Source organism: Aspergillus uvarum, assembly GCF_003184745.1.
Source record: "Aspergillus uvarum CBS 121591 unplaced genomic scaffold BO82scaffold_40, whole genome shotgun sequence".
Lineage (NCBI taxonomy): Eukaryota > Fungi > Ascomycota > Eurotiomycetes > Eurotiales > Aspergillaceae > Aspergillus > Aspergillus uvarum.
This window is the reverse complement of record NW_020291337.1, coordinates 279426-295284: the sequence shown is the minus strand read 5'-3', so window position 1 is coordinate 295284 and position 15859 is coordinate 279426. Positions and strand designations below refer to the sequence as shown.

The 15859-nt window shown below is 51.1% G+C and overlaps 9 protein-coding genes across 9 annotated transcripts; 4 read left to right on the top strand and 5 right to left on the bottom strand.

Moving 5' to 3' along the window:
• Positions 1-389: 389 nt before the first annotated feature.
• BO82DRAFT_120660 (endonuclease/exonuclease/phosphatase family protein) lies at positions 390-1617 on the top strand. Its single transcript, XM_025629881.1, has one exon. It carries the CDS (start codon positions 433-435, stop codon positions 1456-1458), a length of 1026 nt encoding a protein of 341 aa, XP_025490296.1. The 5' UTR covers positions 390-432; the 3' UTR covers positions 1459-1617.
• Positions 1618-1748: 131 nt separating this feature from the next.
• Positions 1749-3203, bottom strand: BO82DRAFT_287370 (pyridine nucleotide-disulfide oxidoreductase-like protein; the record flags this gene model as incomplete). The annotated part of the gene is made up of 5 exons (XM_025631577.1): positions 1749-2091; positions 2146-2491; positions 2543-2890; positions 2951-3001; positions 3050-3203. The coding sequence occupies 5 exons, from the start codon at positions 3201-3203 to the stop codon at positions 1749-1751; spliced, it is 1242 nt and encodes a 413-aa protein (XP_025490295.1).
• A 690-nt stretch (positions 3204-3893) lies between these two features.
• On the bottom strand, positions 3894-4447 carry BO82DRAFT_366312 (uncharacterized protein; the record flags this gene model as incomplete). The annotated part of the gene is made up of 2 exons (XM_025637034.1): positions 3894-4311; positions 4425-4447. The coding sequence occupies 2 exons, from the start codon at positions 4445-4447 to the stop codon at positions 3894-3896; spliced, it is 441 nt and encodes a 146-aa protein (XP_025490294.1).
• Positions 4448-4924: 477 nt separating this feature from the next.
• BO82DRAFT_339094 (DUF952 domain-containing protein) lies at positions 4925-5683 on the bottom strand. The gene is made up of 2 exons (XM_025633462.1): positions 5300-5683; positions 4925-5225 (listed from the first exon to the last, which is right to left on the bottom strand). The coding sequence occupies exons 1-2, from the start codon at positions 5582-5584 to the stop codon at positions 5109-5111; spliced, it is 402 nt and encodes a 133-aa protein (XP_025490293.1). The 5' UTR covers positions 5585-5683; the 3' UTR covers positions 4925-5108.
• A 1553-nt stretch (positions 5684-7236) lies between these two features.
• BO82DRAFT_403768 (uncharacterized protein) lies at positions 7237-7932 on the top strand (the record flags this gene model as incomplete). Its single annotated transcript, XM_025639405.1, has 2 exons — positions 7237-7249; positions 7313-7932. 2 exons carry the CDS (start codon positions 7237-7239, stop codon positions 7930-7932), a joined length of 633 nt encoding a protein of 210 aa, XP_025490292.1.
• Positions 7933-8280: 348 nt separating this feature from the next.
• Positions 8281-10243, bottom strand: BO82DRAFT_419045 (extracellular dihydrogeodin oxidase/laccase; the record flags this gene model as incomplete). The annotated part of the gene is made up of 3 exons (XM_025640099.1): positions 8281-8728; positions 8788-9272; positions 9355-10243. The coding sequence occupies 3 exons, from the start codon at positions 10241-10243 to the stop codon at positions 8402-8404; spliced, it is 1701 nt and encodes a 566-aa protein (XP_025490291.1). The 3' UTR covers positions 8281-8401.
• Positions 10244-11499: 1256 nt separating this feature from the next.
• Positions 11500-12939, top strand: BO82DRAFT_287438 (tannase and feruloyl esterase; the record flags this gene model as incomplete). Its single annotated transcript, XM_025631581.1, has 2 exons — positions 11500-12279; positions 12331-12939. 2 exons carry the CDS (start codon positions 11500-11502, stop codon positions 12937-12939), a joined length of 1389 nt encoding a protein of 462 aa, XP_025490290.1.
• A 270-nt stretch (positions 12940-13209) lies between these two features.
• On the bottom strand, positions 13210-13904 carry BO82DRAFT_419033 (uncharacterized protein). Its single transcript, XM_025640098.1, has one exon. It carries the CDS (start codon positions 13554-13556, stop codon positions 13221-13223), a length of 336 nt encoding a protein of 111 aa, XP_025490289.1. The 5' UTR covers positions 13557-13904; the 3' UTR covers positions 13210-13220.
• Positions 13905-14478: 574 nt separating this feature from the next.
• BO82DRAFT_393418 (sterol desaturase family protein) lies at positions 14479-15652 on the top strand (the record flags this gene model as incomplete). The annotated part of the gene is made up of 3 exons (XM_025638676.1): positions 14479-15260; positions 15446-15554; positions 15623-15652. 3 exons carry the CDS (start codon positions 14479-14481, stop codon positions 15650-15652), a joined length of 921 nt encoding a protein of 306 aa, XP_025490288.1.
• Positions 15653-15859: the final 207 nt, after the last annotated feature.

Genomic DNA, 15859 nt, shown 5'->3' with positions numbered 1-15859 from the left:
GCGGTTAGTTTAAGCGAGCGAATCTTTGCCCCTGAGCATGAGTCAGGTTGTATCGTGATAATAAAAGATGCATATTCATTGTGTTGCACAGAAATACTGGTAAATACATTGAAGGGGAGCAGATAGCACAGTACACAGTGAAAACAGCTATTGCGAATGAAGAACTGATGAGTTAAAGCACTTAAAAAGTGGATGGTTGATACAGTTAAATCTGGGTTGGGGGAACGGGATGTTTCTCAGGCAACAAGGCTGCGACCATCAAGGCACAAAGGCACAAAGGCAAGTCTGGAACGGAACAACAGCGGGCCGACTGCACGGCTCCTCGACTGGACTAGCCTGGCTGCCTGAGATTCCTCCGTTTCCCCGTCTTCTCTTCCACACCTTCAGTATCAACACCAGTACATTTACCATCATTTATCACAGTCGTCACCTATGGATCCCAACACGCGCACTCAGACAAACACACTATCCTGGACTCGTGAGGCACCGCTTCCCCATCGAGAGGACCTGCATCCCAGATTTCAATCTTGGTATCAATTCGATCCTGCCCAAAAGTGGATCCCCACTCACACGGATGCCGATTCAAGTGACCATGGAGAGCCAAGCCGAGGGGGCGACGCATCAAATCTGGTGTTACTGACATGGAACATCGATGCGGGCTCTGCTCAAGCTCAGGAACGCGCCACCGATATTATCACGTATCTCACCCAGTTAGACCCCCCCGTAGACATTGTTTTCCTTCAAGAGGTTTCAAGGCCGGCCCTGCAGCAGATCCTGGAGGACGAGCGCATACGTGGAACCTGGTTCTCAAGCGACTGTGATGACCTCTCGTGGAATGACCGACCCTTTATGACAGTGACTTTACTGTCCAGAGCACGCTTTGCTGCACCTTCGAACCCAGAGACCCACAGCCTTGTCGCCGGCCCTATATGGAGGGTCAGATTCCCTAGTTATTTCGGTCGAGATGCGCTCTGCTGTGACATCTTTGTACCTTCACACAGAACGGATGAAGCATCTTCTGCGACACGAATTCGGCTGGTGAACGTCCATCTAGATTCTTTGCCGATCAAGCCATCCCACCGGCCTCGACAAATATCTATGGTTGCCTCCCTTCTGCGCACCGCCGGACGTGGGCTTGTGGCCGGTGATTTCAATCCCGTTCTTGACGAGGACGACGAACTTCTCGAATTTAATGGCTTAACTGATGTCTGGACATCTTTGCGTCCCAAGGAGCCTGGTTATACGTGGGGAGTTGACGGGCAACAACCGTACCCGCCCAACCGGCTTGATCGAGTTGGGACCCTGGGTTTAAAGGCTTCTGCAATCCAGGTCCTAGAGCCAAGACGAGTTGGCGACTTGGATACGTCTAGCTCCACGCAGATCAAAACCGCAGAAGAAATACCCTTTTGGAGCGATCATCATGGCCTACTTTGTTCGTTCGGCTTGGCCGAAGACTGAATTATGGTGTTCCTCATTCGCTCCAGTAGGAAGTCTTCCTTCCTGGGCTGTGTCTGTCAAACCCCTCTACAGATACAAGAAGCTGAAGTTCTAGAAAGCTTGGGATAAGTTATATACAAGCATGATCTATTCCCGCGCGTTCTCAAAAACATGTATCCTCATCTATGGAAATAGCGTCCGTTGTATCCATCTCACTTGGCCCCTTGGCTCTCCCGCTATATGCATCTCATGAATCTAGCGGCAATCCAAGCGCACCCAATGCACCTGCGAGAAATCAGCATCCTAGCTCATCATAGTTTAAGGAGGCCACACTTACGATGAAGTGCCATGTCATCACCAAAGATCCCGTTCTTGACCTCCGGGCCGCAGAAGATATCCCCTGTCTTCTCATCGAAAGACGCACCGGAATTACCAATTACCAAGCTCAACCCTTTGTTGGGCCCGCGCATCTCGGCCAAATATGGCTGCGACCCGTGAGCCTGTTCGGCAGATACCATCATATGGGCAATGTTCATGGCTGCTGTACGTCCCATGCGGATGGCTGTTTTGGCGAGTCGAATTCCGGGTGTTGCAATCACATCACCAACTGCAAAGTGGGTCTGGCGGTTGGGGATGCTTGCAGCAAATTGCATTCTATAGTGTCATGGTCAATACCAAAATGTCGAGCATGACGATGTTATCACCTACGATGGAAGAACGTTGACGAACCCCTTCTCATCAAGAGCCTCGTGAGGCAAGAACTCGGTAACCGGAGCAGCTGACGACGTTGCCCAAATCACTTCATCGGCAGTGAGATGTTTGCCATCCTCAAGTTTGATCGTTTTTGCGTTCCTAAGCCCTTCCGTGACACCCAGCACGCGGTTCTTGAGCATCACGTTCACCCCACCAAGCTGAGCGATCTGCAGAACCTGGTCTTGGAATTCTGATGGGACCGGCTCGGACGAGAGCAGTGCCGAGCGGGAGTGCACCAATGTCACTTGCTTCGTTGGGTAACGGCGTTTGATCTCAGCTGCCATCTCAATTCCCACGGCACCTTAATTCATCAGCCACAACTCTGCCAACTCCCTGCTAGGAGTCAACTTACCTCCACCGATTACCACCACCGAATCGCATGTCCGCAGTCGGTCAATATATCTCCCTGCTTGCATCGCATACTCCGACTTGGTTGTAGCAACCGGCACAGTCGGCCAAGGCCGTCGCAACCCCGTGCCTACCACCAAGAAGTCATAATCCAGCGTAAACTGCTGCTGCCGCCCATTTGACTCCGAAGAGAGATAGAGGAGTCTTTTTGTCTCCGGGTCCGCTCGCACCGCCATGCCCTTCAGGATCGACACCGACGGTCTTTTCAGCTCCTCAATCTGATCCCAGGTCCGCCACGGGTGCTCGATGTAGCTTTTTGTTGTGTGTGCCATGGGAGTACCGACTGCGTGATCTGTGAGACTCGGCTGTCAGGGATTTGCTGCATTTCTTGACTGTGTAGGGGGGTACATACAAAACCCGTCTCTGGGATCGAGAATGGTGATTCTGGGCATGCGTTGCGGGGCTTGAGGCGCCAGCATCTGTCTTCGGCCACCTCCGCCGCCGCCGCGACCTCCTCTTCCTCCTTTGCCGCCTTCCCCGAAGGAAGTTATCGTGCCGTTACAGATGCGAAGTAGGTTCAAAGCCGTCGAGAGACCCGCGTATGCGCCGCCCAGGATTACGACATGCTGCTCGCGCAGCGTAGATGACAGCGTCATGGCTACCATTGTCGAAGTACTTTGCTCAAGATGTATAAGGGTAGCTGTTCTCTGGAAAATGTCTGTTCTTGATGCAGCTTGCTTCGCGTGTTCGACCAAGTATGAATGATCAATTTAAATTTGATGTTAATTGCATGCGTAGACGGACTTTTGATTCTTATACTTCCAGTCCGGACTTTCTGGGTTGTCCGGCCATACTCGTATTTCTGTGCCACTCGGCGAATTCAGGCCCGAGTTACCTATTCGGGACAGGCGCTAGCCCCGAGGCGCTCGTCCGTCAAGATGCTCGGATTTATGGCATTAATACTGGTATTCGCACCCACAGTGAGACTCTGCGCTCTTGTTACGCTTTCAATGATAGGTCTATTTGGACCGACTGTGGCAAGACGAGGAAATACTCTGCAAGTATTAACGTGACAGCCTTGTTCCGCCACATCCAGCCTTTAATACGGAGTAGAAGAGACGAGTAATCTTCAATTCAAAGCGATACTCGTTGAAAAGCATAAAGATATTGGTGGTGAATCCTATGAAGCGAATCTTATTACTGAGAAATAAGTATCGGCCAGATAGCCACCTAGACAGAGCATCAGGTTGTGCCCAGCATCATCCTTGAGAATTGGGAAGGAAACATGCTCGCCCAGTTGATTCTCAGATATCTGATCCAGCTCAAACAGCAAGTTCCCTCCCCACCATCAAATTCTACGTAGGAACAACACTCTTATCAAAATTCCCCTTCCCATTAAATCGATGCTGGTCCTTCTTCCGTTGGCAATACACCATCACCGCATCGCGCACCCTCTCCCAGTCTGGTATCCGCGCACCCAGGGCTCGTGAATCGACATTCAGCGCATGCAGGGCTTCCTGGACCCAAGACACACAGTTCCACCCGGGTGAGTCCTGGCCGATAGCTGTATCGCGGAGAATATTCACTGTACGGTCTTTGTTCAGGATCTTCGCAACCGCGACGCACACAAGCACCATCTGCGGGGAGACCTCGCTCTCTTCGAAGATGAACTCGGACTTCCCTTCCACGGTGAGTCGCTCTTTTGCGTGATAGCGTACTCCTAGACTCTGAGCGGTGGAATGTTTGGGTCCGATGTGTAAGGCCCAGTGGTAACTGTTCGAACGTGAGGGTCAGCTTCATTGTTGAGATCATGGGATCCGTATACGTATGTGTCCTCCTTTTCCGGCATTCTAGCCTTGCCTCCGCGGAAATAGAGAGCAACGTACAGGCGATCTTTGTTGAATGGCATCAGAGTTGGATTTCTTGCGCTAGTTGAACTAATGACTGCACAAACTGGCGCAAGTAGATTATAGCACACTCGTTGAATTGTGAGACACCACCTTGCCAGCAAACCGTATCACTATATCTTCAAATATGGCTTTTCTTGCTCGGCAGGCTCGTTTCCAGGAAGTGGCATAGTTTCTAAAGGATATTCGTGTGATATTTAACTTCTTTGGTAAGACTTCTGCCGAATGATTTCTATTTATCCTAAACATAGAAAGTGAATGGGCGCTTGCACCATGATTCCGACCACATCGTGCCCCACATCCACATGTACACGCGCGGCTTAATCAATGCACTCCCCTGGTCTATCTAGCCACAGAATCTGGAGGTTTCGTTCACTTACATTTAATTACCATTGCCTATGCTCTAACATGCATCCCACGCGTGGTTGCAGGAATAAAGTATTGTAGAAAGTTTCAATCCAGTGAGACTGGATAAAAATGCGCAACGAATTATGCATTAACAAGACCTTTCATAGAGTACCGCCAAATCCTTCCCCCCCTCTCTCCTACACACTTCCCTACTACACAATGCTTACATCAAAGACCCCTGGTCCCTACATTCCGCCGCCTTCAATCGTGCCCATCCGCCCATTGCCCATTCCCATAAAATTATCAACCGAGATGTCAATACAGCAACCAAGGCTTCGCCTGCGTCAGCGCCTTATCCCAGCCATCTTCATTCGTCCAGATCGATATACTCTCGACCTCATCCTTGCCCAGTTTGAGCCCGTTATACAGATGCTGTGGCATGTTAGCAATCCTTCTGTCCTCTTCCCCACCCATACATAGGATGCTATCAAGTAGAGACAACGTACAGGAAACAGCCCCTCCGTTGGTCGGGGCCCGCACACCGTCCCCTCGGGATTCTCCCACTTGATATCGTTTTCGACCTTATCGTAGCGAATGCGCAGCACATACACTAAAGGCTCATCCTTGAAGAAGAGCTTGAGGGTGTTGGGGACCTGGAAGGCGGTGGAGAGGTGGATGAAGCCGGATTGGTTGTCGAGCTCGCTGATGGGGAGCCGGTCCGGAAGGGGTTCGCGCACCGGCGCCGTGGAGGGGACGAGCTTGTAGATGAAAAAGGGGGGTGCGTCTGCCATTCTTGCTCGCGTGGTCCTCTGGTCTGCTATATGGGAGGGGTATGGGAAATGGACAGTGCAGATGCGACAGAAATGAATAAAGCGAGATATCGATGGTGGGGAAGGAGGGGAGAGAGACCGGACGAACTCCGTCATATCCCGTATCCGTATCCAGTAGGCTTATCCGGTGTTTGCTCGGTTTGATTAGCCTCGCGTCACGTGAGTGATGCCGATTGCGGGTAGTGGGAAGGAGGACCTTTGCTGTGTTAGGATTAGTTGAGGGGAGCATGGACTATCGGTGTCTCTCTTTGTGCAAGGCATAAAGAATAAATTCCCTGAAACACAATTCAAAGGCTTTCTATTGCACCTTTTCTCATTTTCGGAACTGTACCGCCTTTGTATATTTCTAGTATAGGCTTGGTTTCAACATGTGTATATGGTAAGATAGAAATAATCGCTACTATACTTTCATTCACACAGGAGCTAAAAATATATCCCGCACGAGCCTAACCCTAGCTCGTACTTTCAAGGAATAAATTAGCAGTCATCGGGACGTAGCGAGCTCAAATGAACCGGGAAGTCCTTCGCGCGCTGAAGTTCACCTTTGGTACTGTCCGACTTAGCCAAGGGGCGGTCGATTTTCTCGGATGTGGTGGCAAGTAACAGGAAAGAACGCCGTTGCGAGTCTGGAGATTACAGATGCTATAGTGGCCGTAAAGGACATAGCCGTAGAGTATTCCTCTCATTAACATTATCTCTGTGGTTTGTATGGTCTCTGGTAGATCTTAAACTGGATTAATCTGTGGATTCCGACTACACCACACTACGTTCCCCTCTCCATTGTTGGTGAAGGTAATCATTAATGAGCGATACAAGGGCCCAGAGTGGTCATTGTTTGATCCATATTAGTAGATAGTTCGGACCCCCCGGATATAAGAGCTCCGCACACACCTCGACATCTTCCCTCACGCGTCCCCGAGTCCCCACATTCTCCTTGTTGTAGTCACACGTTCCGAGAGACTATTAGTAAATATGTCTGTCTATGGATTTACCTTATCAGCTACAGCAATATGAGAAGTTGAGTCATGGCTTACCCCTGTTAGGGAAGATAAAGTGCCAAGCGGGACAAGCTTGAAAAATACCTCTGGTTTTTCCCGGAGGTAGCTTTAACGGCCTTGGTGAGTTTCCAATTTGGAAGTCTCGCCCGGATTCATGGCTTTCATTATCTCTTCCTTCCCGTGAAGGAGCGAATGATAGCAGCTAAACTTGTGGGGAGTGGGATGTGGGGGTAAAGTGTGGTGTGCGGGGTATGATGATGTTCAACTTGTACAGTACTGAGCATGGATGGCGCTTCGCTACTAAGTTTTTTGAGCTAAGAACGCCACAATTTATCAGCTTTAATAAATGATGTACTCTATGCTACCACTGCTAGCCAGCTAATGTGGTGGCCTATTGTGGAAAATAGGTCCGAGATCTTTGACCAACTGCTATTGAACATTGTATAAATACGTCCAAGAGACAGCCAACATGAAGATAACGCAGACCACAAAGACAGAAGTTTTCAAACACATACCAAAGAACGACCTGAGATAGCAGAAATTATGCGTCTAACTATGAGGAAACATATTTCGCTGGTGCCCATACTTATAGCCCAAGCTTCTGCTCTGACTTCTATGAACTATGACGGTGTGCACTTCATTGTTGATGTCTCTTCTCACAATGATATCCCTAGCTGATCAATAAATGCAGTCCTCCCGAGCTCTGGAACTGTCTTGAACATCAATGTCGCTGCTAGTAACATCATATATAATGTTACTGCCAACGACACGATCCACACAGTCGCCAACAAATACGGTGTCGGTGCCTGTGACCTGGCCCGACTCAACGTGCTAGCCGACCCAAACTTCCTCTATGTGAACGAGACGTTGCGCATTCCCGCCCATGCCACGTTCCCAGACGACTACTCTTGTTTCAGCACGAACAACACCAACACAACAGCGGACTGTATCTACGGCGGCCCTCACGTGTACACTATCCTTCCTGGGGACACTATCCAGAAGATTGCCAATGAACGCTTCAATATCACCACCGAGTCCATTCTTAGCTTTGGTGCTCAAACAGGATACATTGCAGCCCTGAACCCCGGGATCTATGACGTGCTCCAGACTGGAGAGACAGTAAAGATCCCCACTTGCGCTAATACAGCTTGCACCATGACGGACTTTACGTTTACTTATGGTACCCTCCAGGACTTTGCGACTGCGTACAATGTAACGGTTGGTCAACTCATGTCTTTGAACTTGGGCTATAACCACACGGATTATATCGCTCCCCTCGGGGTTGTATATGACTGCTCGATTCTCGAGTGATGGAATAGTCATGTTGCAAGTCAGACTGACTAAACTTTAGTCGGTTTCAGTGACAATGACCGTGTGTGTCTCATGGTTACTTCCCACATGCCGACCAAACTTGCTGAGAGATCTTTCTACGGGGCTATCCCATTACAGATACAGACAAACAACAGCTTCATAATGAACACAATTCTTAAAATTATACTACTATAATATATCTGGTTTCTTCCACAATTTACTAGTTTACCACAAACCGAATACTTTTTTAATTAACCCTAAAGGTTCAAGATTGTCTAAAAAGTTGCAATAAGCTATCTGCATCTTTGGGCATGATTAGATCAAGTCCAGCTTGAAGACAAACTGCCCATTTCGATCTCACATGTGCAGAGAAGGCCAAGCGGCGTGTCCGAGCATCCATCTCCCCCACTGGCATGAAGTGGGATCGCTCATGGCAACGAAGCACTTTCAGCCCAATATGTAATCCTCCTTAAATACCAGAGTCGTCTTCGACAATATGCTCCCGGGTTGCATATCTGTCCCAAGCAGCACAATTCTTCTCGAGCGACTCGCCGTCAATCATGGGCTTCAGCTGGTCAATGCTCTCCACAAACTGCATGGCAAAGCCTTCAGACTGGTGCCATCCAATATGACAGTGCAAGAGCCAAGCGCCGGGATTGTCGGTCTTGAAAGCGATGACCAGGTATCCGAGGGCGGGCAGGATAGCAGTATCACGTCGGGGTGGGTTGGCAGTGTTCAAGGTGGTATTCGATGTGTAACTTCCTTTATCCTGAGCGAGAATGAAGAAGTCATGACCCTGTGGGGTATCATTATTAGTCTAGATATGAACTGGGATAGACAGGGGAATATACGCACGTGGAGATGGATGGGATGAGGAACATTGATGCTCATTTCAATATCGATAACCACCCACTTTCCATTGCCTTCAACCTGAACCACATGGGAGGCATTGGTCCAGGACGTGTTTCCATTCTCAATCTGTAGAAGAGTAGGGTTGTCCCACTCAGCCATGAAAGTTGTTGGGCCCATATACCACTTGTATAAGCCGGCAGTGTTCTTGATAACTTGGACCTCATTGTGGCTGCTATACCCGACTCCTGCGGCATCAATGGCGACCCTCGGAACAAGCTTGGACATGGACTCATCCTCACAACTGTCTGTGTAATTGAAAGCTGTGGTGGTTGGGGTTTCAAGCTTGCCGGTCGGCGTCTCATAGTGGAAAATACCTCTAATATCGTAGTTGGAGATTTCAGCGCAAGATTCTTGAGGAATCGAGCGCATCCAGAAGTTAGAGCCCAGCCTTTCCTTGTTTGCGTGGACAATAACATCATATCGTTGCCCTTGGAATGCGAATTAGCCTTTAGCGTACCCTTGCGCTGCCTGATACGGCATGGTAGGGTTCTATTCGGGAATCAAACTCACCAACTCCAATTAAGAGCGAAGTCGTGTTGAAGGGCTCAATGGGCACAAAATCCGTCGAAATGACCGTGAGGGTGTGGTCATCAATCATGAAGCGGAAAGGATTGCTCATTCCGCCATTGAGCAGGCGAAGGCGATAGCTTTGACCAGACGTCACATTCATATTGAAGCGGGAGCCGACGGTCTGGTTGTTCTCTGTGAGCCAGATGTTGGTGGCGTTCATCAATCCGGTTGCCAGGGTTGGCTCTCCGTCGGTTTCCGCCGTGGAGTATAGAGCGTCGGACGTGCGATGGGACCAGTCGCTGAGATAAAGGATACCAGCATCCACATCATAATTCGCGCTCGCAGGGCCATTGATGACGATTCCACCATAAATACCCTCCCATGCTTGCAAAGCAAAGTGCGAGTGGTAGTAGGTAGTGCCGTATTGCGTTGCCCGCCACTCATACGTGACCGAGCCACCGGGAGGCACAGGGCACTGGGTGATGGAATTGGTGCCATCTTGGGGATTGGTATGGTTCTGACGAACACCGTGCCAGTGAATACTGGTGCCATTGTTATCCAATCCATTGTAGACATGAATACGAACCCAGTCTCCCCAGTTAGCGTGCAGGGTAGGTCCCGGCGATGTGCCGTTGACGGTCAACACATTCCGAGGGACACCATCAGGAGCAGCCGTGGTGTTACCGAGAACCAACCAGTACTCTCGAAGAACCCCCGTGTCAGGGACCTCCGTGTAATAATCACTTCTGATGTCAAAGTCACACCATTGGTCACGGGTCTCTGGTGTGTTTCCAGCACATGCGCTTGAAGAAACTGAGGCACCGACGCATTGACCACCGAAAGTGCTTGCAGCGAGCAGTAGAGCTGCTGAAATCGGAGACCACCGCATTGCGATTGAAAAGAAAAGAAAGAAAGGAAGCAATCAGACGGAAAAAGAATGAATATGAATGAACTTGTGAGAAGGAAAAAGAATGGATGGACTAACTAAAGCGCCGATATAACGCATCAACATATTTTAAAACGGATCTAGACCATCTAGATACGGATGAGTTTGCTATATACTGGGCACTGGGTTCGAGTTCTCGACAACGTGCGGCGGGCTATAAAGGAGATCCCCATGCTACCTGGGAATAATTGAGATCCGCTTAGCCTAATTTCCAGTCTTGAGCTTGAAGCCTGACGCCCAGGACAGCTTGAGAAGCTGGAACGGGATATGCTTCCCGTCTACACAGGAGTGCTTGCGCGGCCATGTCTTATGTTGGCAACCCACGTAAGCCTGTTGTAGCTGGAGAATGACATTACTATGATCGGAGATATGAAGTACCGCACTGGAGATTTCATCCGAAGTGCCTTTCGCCCCGTATTTATCGAGGATCATTTCTGTAAAGGATCTAGTTGAAGCTAAGCCAAATTCGGGGTGACCTTGCGAACTACATATGTTTGGTGAAATTCGAAGGCCATCATACAGGCCTTTGTGGGTTTGAGTCACAAGAGGGAAACATGAAATATTGGAGAGTTCCAAGGCTGGAATACCGGTGTACCAATTCTGAGTACAGTACAGCACGTGCACTTGAAAGATTCGGGCTCCAGGTTTTATCTTCAAAGTCCGGAAGGCCGCCCACTGCGGGCGATGGTCGACTCCCTCTTGTGGTTTGTATCAAGTGGAAATCCATGCAGATCGGCATCCTCAGGTGTACGTATTGGTAAATCGATCATCTACATATGCAAGTTAATTGAAATCACCGCCGCTGAAACCATTCCCACTGAGTGAGTAACAAGACGAAAGTTATAATTCAGGGGTGCATCTGACAGTTAACCCGCGTTTGCGCATACCTCGAGCTTCAGCACTTCTGACTCGGAATCAATGTTCGAACGGCTCATTTGAACAAAATGACTCGACTTCTATGGGCACTGTCCTCCCTTGCGGCCACAATTCAGGCGGCCACTCTTCAGAGTGTATGTTCAGTTGAATATGTGACCGCAAACCTCCCAGGCAATGATACATTACTCGGCATCCAAATCGACAAGTCATCTGTGACGGCCGCAATGCTAGGCACGTCAGCTAGTAATGCCGATTACCCGGTCTGCGATGTCAACTTTGCATACACTCATGATGGACTGGATAGAACCAATGTCAATTATTGGATGCCAGCTCCTGTTGACTTCAAAAATCGCTACGTATCAACTGGCGGCGAAGGATGGAACATTACGGAGAAAAACTCCTCTCTCCCCAGTGGAATCAATATGGGTGCGGTTGCCGGTACCACGGACGGTGGATTTGGTGGCTTTGATGTCAGCTCCTGGGAATTCTGGTTGAAAGGCGACGGCGAGGTCAATTGGGACACTGTCTACATGTTTGGGTACAAGGCCATCGATGAGCTGAGTCAGATTGGCAAGGCATTCACCAAGTCCTTCTATAACATGTCAGACACCAAGCTCTGGGCTTACTTTGATGGGTGCTCCGAGGGAGGCCGTGAGGGCTGGAGCCAGGTCCAGATCGGAGCTAATCTTGACGGTGCCGTCATTGGCGCACCAGGCATGCACTTCTCCTTCCAGCAGATTCAACACCTGTGGTCTCAATTTGTGGAGTACCAGCTCAATTACTACCCACCGTATTGTGAGTTGGAGAAGATTGTCAATCTCACGACAGAGGCCTGTGATCATCTCGACGGCCGGGTAGACGGAGTGGTCGCTCGCACTGATATGTGCAAGCTGCATTTCGACTTGAATTCGACCGTCGGTGAAGCCTATAGCTGTGACTCATCCGCCGTGATCACCAATTTTATGCCTTATATCCCATCTCAAAATGGGACCGTGACTGCAGAGGGCGTGGCTGTCGCTCGGGAGATCCTCAATGGCGCACATGACAACCTTGGCCGACGGATTTATGTGTCCTACCAACCTACAGCCTCATTCCAAGACGCTGTTACTGCCTATAACGAGACAACTGGGAAGTATGGCGCATACTTCGTTGAGCAGTCAGCCCAGTGGGTTGAGATTGGGCTGAATCTCTTGACCAACGTTTCTGCTCTTTCTAGCTTCGAAGGCGTGACAAGGGATACCTTCCGCGACTGGATTGCCACTGGCTTCCAGAGATACTACGATTCACTGGAGACGACGTGGCCTGACCTTTCAGTCTGGCACAACGCCGGCGGCAAAGTTCTGCATTACCACGGCGAGTCAGACCCACAGGTTCCAACCGCTGGCTCGGTCCGTTACTATGAGTCGGTCCGAAGCGTCATGTACCCTGATCTCTCCTATAACCAGAGTGTTGCAGCACTGAACGATTGGTACCGTCTGTTCCTCATTCCTGGCGGCGCTCACTGCGGCGCAAACAGCCTTCAACCCAACGCTCCTTGGCCAGAGAGTACTCTGGCCACCCTAATCGATTGGGTGGAGAAGGGCATCGAGCCCAAGACGCTCAATGGGACTGTTCAGTCTACTGGTGCTCAGCAGCAAATCTGTGGTTGGCCCCTCCGTCCTTACTGGATCAACAATGGTACCAAGTTGCAATGCGCATATGACCAAAGGTCCCTCGATACCTGGAAGTACGACCTCAATGCTTTTAAGATGCCGACTTTCTGATTTGCAAACCCTACGACTCACTCCTTGGTTCAAGGGGTATGGCAGAATGTCCAGTACAGTTCGGGCTGCTCTATGCTGTCTCTATTGTATTTCAAATATCTTAGACCTTTTCTCTGGGAAGAAAAACCGCTTTCTGGCTTAAATGAATGAGAATATACTTTTCAGTGAACTTTTGCGAGTCAACATCTTTCTCATCCTCCCGGAGGCCTTTCCCTTGGAACCAGGCTCTTACTCGCCTTTCCCCGGATAACCACCTCTAGACCTAGATCCAGTAGACCTCCTCACATCCCAAACCAGGCCCATGCGCTCCCAGGCCCAAATCCACCACTTGGTAACGTCCAAATTCCCGCGTCGGACCCCATGTCGGTAGTCTCCCGGAAACGCATGATGATAGTTATGATACCCCTCGCCGAGGGTGACCACCGCCAGCAGCGCACAGTTCCGTGCGGTATTGAGTGTTGAGTACGGCTGCTCACCGATCCAGTGGGCGAGCGAGTTGATGCAGTACGAGACATGCCACACGAGCACCACCCGCAGACACCCGGCGTACAGGAACCCGCCGTACCAGTCGCCCCACAGCGTGCCGGCCGCACGGCTGCCGGTAGCAGGAAGCCCATCAGCCCCGCCAGCGGGTAGTAGGCGCGCCGTTGCCCAACTACCACGGAGTCGCGGTCGAGGTCGCTCAGGTCTACCCCTTCAGTCTTAGGGCCAAACCTCTCGGGGTTGTAGGTGAAGATCCAGCCAATGTGAGTGTAGAGGAGACCGCGTTTGGCGTTGTAGGGTCACGATCGGTGTCGGTGAAGCGGTGGTGAGCGCGGTGGTCGGCGGCCCAGACGCAGATGGGGGAGCTGGAGGGCGCCGGCGCCCAGGGCTGCGAGCACGATGCGGAGCGGGAGGCAGGATTTGTAGGCTTGATGGGTCCAGAGACGGTGATACCCTGTTGTGTTGTTCAAGTGATAGATATAGGGGGTTGTGGGATGATAGACTGACCAGCGGTCATACTCAAACCTGTCATGAAGGCGTAGACCACTGTCTACATGCAGGTATTCCATTGAAGTGGTATTCTGAAGGCATAGTAGGCCACGTATGAGGGCAGGCCAATTTGGGCTGCCGTGTAGCGGGGGTGCACTTGCTTCCACCACGGTTTTCGAGGAGAATCCATGGTGTGAAGAGCTCGCGATCCGAGAGAGGGAGGATGTCCCGTCATGCCCTATCTATCTACCTAGTGGTCAACCTCCTCCTGGGGAGTCATGCCGAGAACTGCAGACAGGGGACAGGGGCCGCCGGTATTCGACCTTGGGTTACCACCCCCCTCATGCGCCCCTGATCGACCGATCCCTTCACATGCAAGGGTGACTACTCGATCTGTGACCGGTCGGACACTTTTTCTGTAGCGCAGTCCTTGTTATGGAACAGTGGAACCGTACAGATGCGACTGTCGGTCTATTTTTAAAATCTCGACCCTTCCCATTCATGCACAATATCTCGAACCGCCCCGGTTTTGGGTATTCACTTCAAGCAAGAAAGGCATCAATGACCATGGACATCTCCACGCGCTGGGCACTGCTAGTCGATACACACCCATCCTCGTGGATCGAGTTTGTGGGCATGCTCGCCACCCAAATCCTCACCTTCTGGCTCCCCGCCAGCATATTCACCATGCTCGACCTGCTAGCCTGGCCGTCCATCCAACGCTATAAGATCCAGCCGGCGCGCAAGCAGCCGCCCCGCGAGCTCATCATCCGCGATGCCCTGTTGGGCTCCCTCCAAAGCCAACTGCTCAGCACCACGCTCCAGGCCCTGCAGCTTGCGGTGGTCCACGCCGTTCTCGCACGCCCCGATCTCAGCTACCGCATGCCGGCGACCCTCCCCACCCTCCCGGAGCTCCTGACGGAGCTGACCCTGTGCGTGCTGGCGCGCGAAACCATGTACTATTACAGCCACCGGGTGCTGCACCACCCACTCTTATACGCGCGGTTCCACCGCCAGCACCACCGCTTCCACACCCCCGTCGCGCTGGCGACACTGTACGTCCACCCCGTCGAGCACATCCTCACCAACGTCATGCCCATCGCGGCGCCCGCGCGTCTGTTTGATGTGCATGTCGTGACCTTGTGGGTTTTTGTCGGGGCCGTTGGCATCCAGGCCGCCCTGGCGCACTGTGGTTACCGTCTGTTCGAGACGCCCGGCGGGTGGAAACCCGAGGTTCATGACCTACACCACGAACTGATGACGGTCAATTACGGGTTGATTGGACTCCTGGACAGGGTGCATGGGACACGGGCGACAAGGAAACTGAGGAAGAGGGAGCAAATCCAGGGGTAGGTCACCCATAATTAGTGGGGTTCGCTGAGGAGGTTTCGAGCGCTGCTTTCAGTTAGCGTAGGTCACGGCAGATTACAGAATGCATTCTCCGAGACAGTCCGCTTGGTTTGGTTGATTTCACCAAGACTTGACTACCTGAGCGATGCGGCGTATGTACGGCGTACTGTATACACCTATTCAGGGGCAACGCAGCTAGAGGCAGAGCCCTGCTTGGCCAAGGGGGGAAGATCGAAGAAGAAAAATGCTGCATTGGCAAAAAGCTTAGAATGCCGATTTGCAAAGAGGAATGTGTGAGCGGCTGGCTCGGTAGTCCATTTGTGCATGCGATGTGATATGTCAAACCACTTTGTTGGGACAGAACCTCTGGGATCGGCGATACGATGGGTGATAGATCCAATCGTGAGCAGCACCGACCGGGTGGCTCTCATTGGCACTGTAACGATCGGCCGAAGAATTTAATCTGGCTGAGCAGTACACCGTAAGGAGCAGAACAAGGGGGTGTCTGAATCAATAAGTGACACTCATTGACGCAAGGGAGCAGACCTTGGATTCAGAGGCATGAATGTAGACACGGGACAAAGTCTTTACTTAGTGT